This window comes from Erpetoichthys calabaricus, chromosome 6, assembly GCF_900747795.2.
Source record: "Erpetoichthys calabaricus chromosome 6, fErpCal1.3, whole genome shotgun sequence".
NCBI classification, from domain to species: Eukaryota; Metazoa; Chordata; class Cladistia; order Polypteriformes; family Polypteridae; genus Erpetoichthys; species Erpetoichthys calabaricus.
This window is the reverse complement of record NC_041399.2, coordinates 165,288,163-165,300,765: the sequence shown is the minus strand read 5'-3', so window position 1 is coordinate 165,300,765 and position 12,603 is coordinate 165,288,163. Positions and strand designations below refer to the sequence as shown.

The window sequence follows — 12,603 nt, the reverse complement described above, 5'->3', positions numbered from 1 at the left end:
AATCAACTGACAATGAGATACGAATAAGGCAGATTCGCCAGCATTTGTGTGTCAGCTTTTATCCATCCAGATCAGAGAATTTCCAGTTCGACTGTCTCAAAACACCACTCACAACTACAGTTATTCCTCTCAAAACACCACTCACAACTACAGTTATTCCTCTCAAAACACCACTCACAACTACAGTTATTCCCAGTTTCAGATAAAAAGTAACAGTGTCAGATCACTGGGGGGGCAGTGGTATGTATTGTGATCGTGACTGAGAGAATAAAAGCGAAAAAAAAAGGTAACTTTTACAAGTACTATACATTTACAGTGGCAGTTACAGACGCAAATCAAATGTATGTGTTTATTGTATAATATTAACAATAAAAGCCACTCACTACTCAAAACGGTAAATATACGAGGCAGTCAGGATCGAACCCGGGGACTCTTGATTATAAGTCAGCAATTTCTACCGCTGCGCCACGGAAGCTATTGTATCATCCTTGAACCTTTTGTGAAAGTGTTTATTTGATCTTTGCACTTCAGTCTTTACACATTATGTAGTTTATGTCTACATTTTGTCATTTATTACTAAAATATGAAAAATGTTTATTTTAACGATGTATTTTTTGGTTAAGTTAAATGCACTTTTTTTGTTTAAAGACTATGTGCACTTTAGTTTGTATTGTTTAATGTATTTCTTTTTTATTGTGATGGTCACATTAATATAAAAACATCTGATTATTTTCAAATTCATATGTTACACTGGTTGTTATTTTAATTTGATTATTATTAATTTTAATCGTTTTAATGCATAGACAGCAGGGTGACATTCACAGGTGGACAGACGTGAGCAGATGAGGTAAGACATGCATTGGAGCCCAGAACAGGATGTGCAACCACAGGTCGCAGGCTTCAAAATAGTCAGGCATGAAATAATCGTGACTAATCGAAAAAAAAAACAGAACGATTAGTCGACTACCAAAATAATTATTAGTTGCAGCCCTATTAATTAAGATATTTTATAGCAGCTCTAGCATATGACTGTGTAACCCAGAGGGCATCCCAGGGAAAATTTAGTCAAAACATTTGAATTACTGGTTTAGAAAACACACTCCATGGAATAAGTATTCAGTACACCTCTTTCACAATTTACTGTTTAAAGTTTTACCTTGAAACATATTATAGATGTTTTTCCCTTAAATATGTACAAACTGATCTGCATCATGTCAAACCAAACTGAAAACGAGTAGAACAAGGTCTTGCCTTGTATTACCTCCTCACAGCTCCAGAATTCTGAGTCTCAACCCTGGCTTGACAAGTGAATGTGCCAAGTTTGCATGTCCCACCCATGTTTGTCTAGGGGCTTCTCTGTGTACTCTGGTTCCTCCACCAACATCCCTATGAGATGTATGTTACGTTACATGATACTCTGTATCATCCTGGTGTGAGTGAGGTAGGGTGTGTGTGTGCCCTTTTCAGGGCTGGTTAACATCTTGTTTCCTATTCTTGCGCCTGAGACCCTGAACTGGATTATGCAAAACTGATTTTTAATGTGATGCTCTTTTTGTTAAAGTATTCAATTCAAACATTTGTTTAAACATAACGGGATTACTTAACATGTTTAACAAAATATTAATAAGTACTCTAAATTTAACAATAGCACTCTTTCCATTTACAGTGCAATGAATTTCTCTTTATTATTCCTTACTAGCTGATTACCCAGTGGCTTCGCTCACTGAGTGCAAGGGAAAAAAATAAAATGTAGTCTATAAGTTATTAAACAGTAAAACATTAACATTTAAGAAGTAAAGACACATTGAGGACTACTGGAGTGGTTTCGGGTAAACTACATTTTAAAGGCGGTATAACACAACAGGTAAGTAGTACTAACAGCAGCTAAAATGTATTTGGATCATCTCTCAGTAGTAGATCCTTTGTGAAAGGCGCTACACGACTGCTGTGGTATAGAAATTACATTTTCTATGTGATCGTCCAAATTTCTGCCTGATAACCTTGCACTACGTGCCTGTGATTTAAGAGAAAAATAATTCTGATAAATGTGGACGCTGCCCTTCCGTGCTTAACGGGCAGAATGTCCAAACAATTCCCAAGTCCAACACTTTACATGAAGAGGACTGTACATCTTCTTAGAGGTAAACTCTCCATCTTCTTAAAATAATTGATCACAAAAGCAACCTTGAATGTTGCGGGGTTTTAGTGACCCAAACTCACCTTAAGGGACAGTAAGTAGTTGTGCAGGGCAATTTACAAACAGAGTCCTGCTTTGATGGCACCGATTACACTGATTCGCAAAGATTTCCACTCTCCCAGGAGCCAACGGGGCACTTGAAGTGTCACAAACAGTGTGAGAAGAGAGGATGCTGCCCGAAACTGCGAAGCTCTCGACCCGGCGGAGCAGCCCGACATTCCGCGCCTCCCAGCGTCCACTTTGTTCTCACGACCCCTGGCCACTGAAGGTGGTCTCGTCTTCACATTGTTTACAGCTCCGCGCAGTTAAAAAGTAGAAAGACGCAAAACTGTTTTCCTCATCTCTTCTACTATCAAGTACTGCCAACTAAAAAAAAGTTACAATGTGGCAGTTTCCGCAACAGTCATGTGTACGAATAAATAAAACTTATCTGTCAGAACGCACCTGGCGGCGGATGGCTCAGCGCTGTAGTCCAGAAAGGAGGGCTGGGAGAGGGCGACGCAGGGCGCACTTCTATGGGATAGATCGGCGTGTTTGTGTTTACTTCTTTTCAATATCAGTAAAAGAACTCTCACACAAATAATAACAATTCATAAGGACGATATAAAAATGGCGTCCACAAACAAAGTGATTAGTTCCTGTATTATAATATGTTCTGTGGTCATATGTAATTTCCATATCGCGTGGTCATACGTAATTTCCATTTCATACATAATTTCCATATTGCGTGGTCATACGTAATTTCCGTTTCAAACGCGAAAAGAATTCTATATATAGATTATTCAGTTTATTATTTGATTGTTACATTTACCTTTAAATTTGTAACACTGCCACTAACTGAATTTAAAAAAGCAGTCCACGTTAATAAGTGATGCTTTGTGAAGTGAGTACCATCCATTAGTTGACAGAAATTAAGGTGGTAATGTAGCCATATAAAAAGTAAAAAAACATATATATATATATACTGTATATATATATATTTTCAGATCTTTTGAGAGTTGTTTTGAGGATCCCATGCAGTCACTCTTCAGAGGAGAGTTAAAGGGAAGCACAACTTGCAACTGACCACCTTAAATACCTTTCTCATGATTGGACACACCGGTCTATGAAGATCAAGGCTTATCGAGCTAATCCAACCATTTTGGTGTTGCAAGTAATCAGTATTGAGCAATTATAAGTATTCAAATCAGCAAAATTACAAAGGTACCAAAATTTTTGCACAGCCAGTTTTTCACATTTGATTTAATTTCATACAACTAAATACTGCTTCACTAAAAATCTTTGTTTGGAAAACACCCCAGTACTCCAATGTTCCTAAGAAATGAAAGACATACCACTGTTATCTTTTTTGTTTAAAGTAGAGTAAATTATTATGCAGGCTGAGAGGGGTTCCCAAATTGTTTTATATGACTATTATATATATATATATATATATATATATATATATATACATATACACACACACAGTATATATATATATATATATATATATATATATATATATATATATGATAGATAGATAGATAGATAGATAGATAGATAGATAGATAGATAGATAGATAGATAGATAGATAGATAGATAGATAGATAGATAGATAGATAGATAGATAGATAGATAGATAGATACTTTATTAATCCCAATGGGAAATTCACATTCTTCAGCAGCAGCATACTGATACAATAAATAATATTAAATTAAAGAATGATAATAATACAGGTGAAAAAACAGACAATAACTATGTATAATGTTAAATATTAACGTTTACCCCCCCTGGTGGAATTAAAGAGTCGCATAGTTTGGGGGAGGAACGATCTCCTCAATCTGTCTGTGGAGCAGGACAGTGACAGCAGTCTGTCACTGAAGCTGCTCTTCTGTCTGGAGATGACATTATTTAGTGGATGCAGTGGATTCTCCATAATTGATAGGAGCCTGCTGAGCGCCCTTCGCTCTGCCACAGATGTTAAACTGTCCAGCTCCATGCCAACAATAGAGCCTGCCTTCCTCACCAGTTTGTCCAGGCGTGAGGCGTCTTTCCTCTTAATGCTGCCTCCCCAGCACACCACTGCGTAGAAGAGGGCGCTCGCCACAACTGTTTGATAGAACATCTGCAGCATCTTATTGCAGATGTTGAAGGAAGCCAGCCTTCGAAGGAAGTATAACCGGCTTTGTCCTTTCTTGCACAGCGCATCAGTATTGGCAGTCCAGTCTAATTTATCATCCAGCTGCACTCCCAGATATTTATAGGTCTGCACCATCTGCACACAGTCACCTTTGATGATCACTGGGTCTATGAGGGGTCTGGGCCTCCTAAAATCCACCACCAGCTCCTTGGTTTTGCTGGTGTTCAGGTGTAGGTGGTTTGAGTCGGACCATTTAACAAAGTCATTGATTAGGTCCCTATACTCCTTCTCCAGCCCATTCCTGATACAGCCCACGATAGCAGTGTCATCAGTGAACTTTTGCGCATGGCAGGACTCCGAGTTGTATTGGAAGTCCGATGTATATAGGCTGAACAGGACCGGAGAAAGTACAGTCCCTTGTGGCGCTCCTGTGTTGCTGACCACAATGTCAGACGTGCAGTTCCTAAGACGCACATACATATATATATTGCATGGTTTTTACTGTCAAATCAAACCTCCGAGAGGGGGTGCAGTGAGTGTGTACACCTGATGAGCCCAGAATTAGGGCGAAACACGTGTCGCGTACTCTTTGCATTATTTGACAGTAAAAACTTTGCAACATTCTATGATCTGCTTCTCGCAACTGAAGAGGGCACCGTGGCGGATGTTTGCCAACTTGCAGACCAACCACAAGCGTTACCTGGTAGATAACCACCCATACAATCAGATTGTGATTCAGACTACGAATGCCATGAATATATATATATATATATATATATATATATATATATATATATATATATATATATATCCAACAAGCAAGAGTTGTAAAATTGGAGGAAAAACACTGCAGGAGGGCCATGTCACAGTAAGAGAAGACAGCAACAATCAGTCAGACCCATGAAAACCAGGAACACATTTTTATACCTGTGATGATTTTTCTCCTATATTTGTGTTGATCATTATTTTTGTTATTCCATGTTAAGAAACATTTATTTATTAATAAAACTTTATATTCAAGTTAATAGCTGGGCACATTGGGTGGAAATGGGAGCACAATTCCACACTTGTAGGTTATTCATTCAAACAGTTACATTAACCTGAACAACCAAGCAATCCAACAACAATAGCTCTGAAGAGGATAAAACAGGCTCACAAATAATCTCAAGTCTGAGTACTTTAGCAAATACAAAAACTGCAAAGTATACATTTCTAAATAACGAATATAATCAAATACTCTTGCTAATTACACTTAATGATAATGCTGTACATCTGTACATATACACTCCTGAAACATATCTGATATTGATTTGAATTTACAATTACTGTAATACACCAATATTCACAATGATAAATGTTACACAGGTCTGCTTATCCTCCAATCTTCCCATACCACTTAGAGTCCTACACATACAGTTCATACCCTTAATATAGCTATTACACTTAAACATTTACAAAAAAAAATACCTTACCTGTCCTTCCAACATTTCCCTTTGCATTCCTGATCTTTCCTGTTCTGAACTGTTGGTTCTGCGGATTGAAAGGCTGTGAGATTTGCGCTTCTGCTTTGCTTGTCTAGAAGCTGCACTGCTCCCACTTTCGGCGGGCATTACGCCTTAGCAACAGCTGCTCCAAGCCCCCTATCAGAAACTGATTAAACAAAAAAATAAATTATAACATTTTTAAAATTGTATTCATTTACATTTAGTCATTTACATTTAGTAAGCTAAAAAGATGGCATATAGATCTACATCACTGTGTTTCTATTATTCTACAGTTATGGTTGAACTGTTTGTAAGTGAAGGACCAACTCCTTCAAGATACAGAGTTTATAGGTCATTAAGAAAACCTAAAACACAAGTAGCAATACAAAGTGCAAATTTTAAAGCCATCTTAAACTTATAAAAACTGTTATTTACTATCTACAGGCATGAGTAACATTTATTTAATAAAACTAAACAACTTCAAATCATGTGAAGGATTTAACCCTCTACATTATCCTAATTCTTCAAATGTCCTAGCAAAAAAAAAGAGATATGGTAATTTTCAAAGGCACTTTTCAATTTTATTAATTCAAAGGAAACTTTAAAGAAATTAAATCTTTGTCCTCTGAGCACAGATTTTAGCAATTGTAGTGAAATTCTTATTTGCATGTCCAACCAACATGCCACACATCAACATTCTCTGAAGCCATTATAAACAATAATGTATTATTGCATATCATTCAGTGCATTTTGATCAGGTTTCTCAAGTCAAACTGCCCAACTTTAAACACATCTCCATTATGTGTATTTCGAAATTATATGCGTAAAAACAGAAAGTCACTATCCTAGGGTAGCAAAAGAGCAACTATTTTCAAAATTCAATGTTATATATTTATTATTGTACTAGACATTAAGCCCATTACAATAATGGGCGCTAGAACAGTAGTGCATAAGCATTAGTAGGAACAGTCTATATTAAATGGCAAGGGACCGTCTATTTTCTGTCACAGTATTCCTGGCTTGTATGTGGCTGTAATATGCGTCACTGTATTGTGTGCCTTTAATTTTCTCTCGCAGTAATAAGTCTTTCCAGCAAGTACTGTGCAGTTCCCCAGCAAGTATTTTAATCTGTGCTGGCGTGCAGCTGATTATTGTATGTGTGGCGTCTCCCCAGCAACGGATTTTATGTGCACAAAAATAAATCTACTTTTAAAAGTCATCCTATTGTAATATCATGAAAATTCGTATATTTAGGAAAAACCCTTCAACGACTGACAACTTGACACTTTACCGGGCCAAGTCTGTTAATCGCAAATCTGACATCCTCAGAGTGAACACTTTCACAACCACAAACACTAATCCCACCTCTTTGGGGAAGCTGGTCTCCGCGTCTCAGTACCCGATTGGATTTTTCGTGCATTATGTTTTAGGTCTTACCTCATTTACCGAAATCCAATTGGATCAGCCGCGCGATATTTTATAGGTCCCGCCTTCTCTGGCTTGTGTGACGCATCAGGCAGCCTTTGAAGCATCGCACTGTGCCCCACGCATGCGCACTTCACCAGAAGACACACACACATGGACACATGGACGCACACAGGGGTTTTATTAAAGAGGATGCTCAGTTTACAAACTGTGTATTATTTTTTGGTTTACCTTTTAAATTAAGAGAAGTTTAATCAGTGAGTTGACTTTCTGGTCTGCTTACCTTTTGGCAGAGTGTAGTTAATACCATGTAGTAAGTTGATTTTTATCTGTCCATCCATTTTCTGATCTTTGTGCTAAACAAATTCACAAATAACATAATTTCTAGAAACAAGATTGAGTGAGCATTACTTATGATCAAAGATTTAAAAATGTGTTATAGTGGTCAGACAATAACTGACTGCAGAAATACTGCCTGTGTTAATAAAGAAATACCTATTTCATGTACATATTATGATTACATTATGTGACTCTTGTCAGAGAGAACAAAATCAGGTTTCCATGATGAGCAATACAATTAGAGTAATTTAACTTTGCATAGCATTTTCTGTGTTAAGAAAAATAATAAACAAAATGATCAAAAAAAAATCTCAGTCTAGTTGTAAACATATTAAAAAGGAGTGTGCCTCTATAAACCTGCCTCCATCCATTTATTGCACCTAATTAATACAAATACTTAAATGTAATACCAGTCTTTTTTTAAAATGTGATAAAATTGTGTAGCTGCTTGACTTAAAGTAAAAAAGGAACATGTATTTCAAAACAACTTTATGCAAATTGTCCGCAGATACCTGAAAAGTGCATGAAAATTATTCTTTGCAAAAATGTTTAATGTGAATGAAGGCATCAGTATGTGCTTGAATATCTAGTTTATATCTGCTAGTTGCCACCATCATAAGATGGTTTAAGGACCTGAGGTCTAATTTATAAAACATTTAAGTGGATTTGATTGCAAAGTATGCATAAGCCAAAAAAATGTATATCTGATTTATAGAACCTGGTATATGCAAATATGTACACAATTTACCCTTTCAAAAATAAATAAAAATAAATCACAATCATCTTGTAAATGAGTAAACATGAGCACACCTCAAACCCTGCCAGTAGTGCTGGGAGGTATGACCAAAGTTCTATATCACGGTATTTTTCAAAATTATACCGGTTTCATGGTATTCAACTGTATTTTTTTCCCATGCATGAGTGGATGTTAACCACACTTTCCACTGCAATTACTGCAGTAGACTGGCTAAAAATAACCCATTCTATTATCATGAGAATTGTACATTGTACAAAAAAAAAACATTTTAATGTGAACACAAGTATTAATACAGGTTTGCATGGCCCCATAAAGTAATAGTTTTCAAGGGGGTGGCACTAATGAAGAGAAGGAATCACATTGCATGACAGTTGCAGTCAAAATATAGAACCTTTTAATTGAACAAATTTTGCAAACAATTTAAACTAAAATTTTGACAACATATTTTCAACCATCCAGAGAGGCATTTAGACTTAGTAAAATATCCAAAGGTGCTTGTCAAAAGTTGAATTGCACTGAACATGTCTTAGAAAAGGAATAAATAGTAAATATTTTTTGTAAACCAACTACACTTTGTTAATGTTAACAATCTCTGCCCACTGACACATTAAAGTGACTTAAGTGACTTTTTAAACAACTTTACCATCTTTAAACTGCTTAATATTTAAATTAAATAATAATAACAATAAAATAAATAATAGTGCAACTTCCAGTAATAATACTATTACTTCAAGACTTCAAGTCCAGGTGCATTAGACAGTATTCACCAAATAAAAATAAAATAAAACAAGTGCAACTTGGTGAAGACATCTTTACCAACTGAACCATCATTTAGGCAAATTGCATTAATATGGACCTTGCTTCAAGCTAAGCTATATACATCTATATATATAATTCACTAAGACCATGGCAAGAAAGACGCACACAAGACAGAGCCCCGCCCGCCAACTCTTGCCCTCTTCCCGCGTCATGGGATATGCACGACAGAGCCCCGGCTGCCAACTCTAACTCTCCTCCCGTATATTAAGCGTCACCAACGAAGACTCGCTACACCTTAATGAACAAGTGCTGAAACTTATCCCTACCGACGAAGTGACTTTCACCAGCATTGGCTCCATCGTTACAGATGATCCTGCAGATCAACTTTCATTCCCTGAAGAATTTCTTAATAGTCCCCATAGCAAGCAAGACGCACGCAAGACAGAGCCCTGCCCGCCAACTCTTACCCTCCTCCCGCGTCATGGGATACGCACGACATAGCCTCAGCCGTCCACTCTAACCCTCCTCCCGTATATTAAGCGTCACCAATGAAGACTCGCTACACCTTAATGAACAAGTGCTGAAACTTATCCCTACCGATGAAGTGACATTCACCAGCGTTGACTTCATCGTCACAGACGATCCTGCAGATCAACTTTTATTCCCCAAAGAATTTCTTAATAGTCTTACTCCCACTGGCATGCCTCCGCATAAACTCAAAATTAAAATTGGTTCAGTCATCATGCTTCTCAGAAACCTCATGCCAGCAAAAGGTCTCTGTAATGGCACTAGACTTTCTGTTACCAGCATTCACCACAATGTACTGGAGTGTAAGACTATTGCAGCTGCTAACTCACAAAACTGTCCTTATTCCCTGGATATCCCTGACCCCATCAGATTCAAATTTGCATTTTACTTTGACACGCAGACAATTTCCTGTTAGATTGGCCTTCGCAATGACAATTAATAAGGCACAGGGCCAAACTTTCAAAAAGATATGCCTGTATCTGCCAAAACCAGTTATCAGTCACGGACAATTGTATGTTGCTCTCTCCAAAGTTCCATCTTTTCATTCACTTAGTCGTATCGTAAGTGCGTCTTTCAGGAAGTGTTCACCCATCAACAAATAATTATGCGGCGTATGCTACGCCGCGGGTTGGCTAGTAAATAATAAAACTGCAACTTGCATTTATAATGCTATTTGTGGTATAGCCCTACGGAATCGTATTAGGGTCACGGTGAAGAAAAAAAAATATGGACACAGGGAAGAAAAAAAAAAAACTATATGTCGAGAATAAAGTCGACATTTCCGCTTTATTCTCATAGTTTATTTTATAATTAAAGTAGAATGTCGTAAATTAAACTTCAGCCTAAAATTAATGTTTAATTTACTACATTTTCTCAAACCCCATCATAAGTTAATGTAGCACATTACATTTTTTGTGTTGTGTTCCCCGACCCAGTTGTTAATCACTGCGTGCTTCTTAAACTGACTTCCTCTGCCCTAAGATATATATATATTTGATATCATTTTCAGGATGAAATGCATTAAAGCAGGTATTAAACATGCATGGTAGTGTCGCAGTAGTGCTGCTCCCTTGCAGTAAGGGGTCCGCAGGTGTACGTTCAGTGTAGAGAACTTTATGGCAGGTGTGATGAGGCTCCAAAAAACTGGATGTATGAATGGGTATCGCACAGGTTTAACTTAAATATTGTGTACATGTTGGGTTTGTGATCTGGTGGTCGGAGACACGAACACAGAATTCAATGGATGTTCTTCTAAGTGGGCTTTCTTTATTGCATGCGTGCTGTCTGTCTGACGTACCAAACCCTCAGCTCATGTCCTTCCTTTTTCTTTCTCCACCTAGCCAATCACCACACAATAAATCCATCCATCCATCCATTTTCCAACCCGCTGAATCCGAACACAGGGTCACGGGGGTCTGCTGGAGCCAATCCCAGCCAACACAGGGCACAAGGCAGGGAACCAATCCCGGGCAGGGTGCCAACCCACCGCAGGACACACACAAACACACCCACACACCAAGCACACACTAGGGCCAATTTAGAATCACCAATCCACCTAACCTGCAAGTCTTTGGACCGTGGGAGGAAACCGGAGCGCCCGGAGGAAACCCACGCAGACACGGGGAGAACATGCAAACTCCACGCAGGGTGGACCCGGGAAGCGAACCCGGGTCTCCTAACTGCGAGGCAGCAGCGCTACCACTGCGCCACTGTGCCGCCCCACACAATAAATGTCTTTGTGAAATTAAAACTAGTTATAAACTTAGACCACGGAGCGTTCATAACTTTAAAAAAATCTTCGTTATACATGTTCAATTATGCCATCCATTCAGGGTTGCGCCCAATCCAGCAAGCATTGTGTGCGAGGCAGGAGCAAATCCTGAACGCCAGCACATTGCAGGGTGAATACGAGCAAAACATACACTAGCAGGGTCAATACAGCATAACAAAACCCCATATCCTACATGACTTTGAAAGGAACAAGCATGCCGAGTAAACCCACCAGACAAACATGCAAACTCAAGGCAGGGTACACCCGAGACCCCCTTGCTGCGAGGCAGCAGTGCAACCTCCACACCACTGTGCCCCCACATGATTAATACATGCTTTAATGCATTTCATCATGAAAATTATATCAAGTATTTATCTTCAGCATTCTAAATGTTCAGGGAGCAGGAATATCATGAGGTGAATGTATTCTGTGCGGCGATCGCTGCCGGCGCCTCCTCAGTACAAGAGGAAGTTAGTTTAAGAAGCACGTACCGATTTAACATGGCTCGGGGAACACTTAACACAAAGCATTTAATGTTTCCTAATAACTTATGACGGGGTTAGAGAAAATCTAGTAAATTAAATATTCATTTTACGATGAAGTTTAGTTTACGTTGTTCTACTTTAATGACAAATTACAAGAATAAAGACAACATGTCGTCACACTATTACACAGTACCCAGGTACATTACACTGTATTGAAAAAAAAATAAAACAAGTACAACTTGGCTTGCAGTATTATCCAGTAGTATAGAAACAGTATTCACAGATTTGAACATAATGGTCCACATCCGACCTTTTAACACCAAAGTATCTCCAGGCAACGGACGTGACTCGTTTTTTTCAGCAAAAGTTCTCCTATGTCATCATGTTCAACTTTACCGTCTGCTACAGCTTCAGTTTCAGAATGTTCTCTGTCCATTTTCACCGTGCAATTTCTCCACTACCGCATGTACTCCGCTGCATGCCTATTTAGCGGTGTAGCTGTGAAAAAGAGCCCCCGCACAACACCTCCACTAACGCATGTACTGCGTTGTATCTGTTTAGCGGTGTAGCAGTGAAAAAGGTCCCCCCTTAAACAATTTCCCACTGCGCCACGTTCCGAACGTTGTTTAGGCAATTTAAACCGGTGTTGCAGTACAAGAAAAATCCATATCATAACAAAAATATAAAACGATTTTCGGTATGAACCGGTACACCGCCCAGCACTACCTGCCAGATTG

At 38.3% G+C, this 12,603-nt stretch overlaps 1 protein-coding gene across 3 annotated transcripts in view; it reads right to left on the bottom strand.

Annotated features, from left to right (window-relative positions):
* wdr37 (WD repeat domain 37) overlaps positions 1-12,603 on the bottom strand; it is a 175,743-nt gene that overhangs the window by 147,376 nt on the left and 15,764 nt on the right. For 2 of the 3 annotated variants that reach the window (XM_028804096.2, XM_028804095.2), the window contains exon 2: positions 5,791-5,968. The exons of the other annotated variant lie outside the window; for it this stretch is intronic. In XM_028804096.2, coding sequence (XP_028659929.1) covers positions 5,791-5,928 — 138 coding nt within the window. In that variant the 5' untranslated portion in view covers positions 5,929-5,968. The remainder of the gene's footprint in view (positions 1-5,790; positions 5,969-12,603) is intronic. 3 annotated transcript variants of the gene reach the window in all.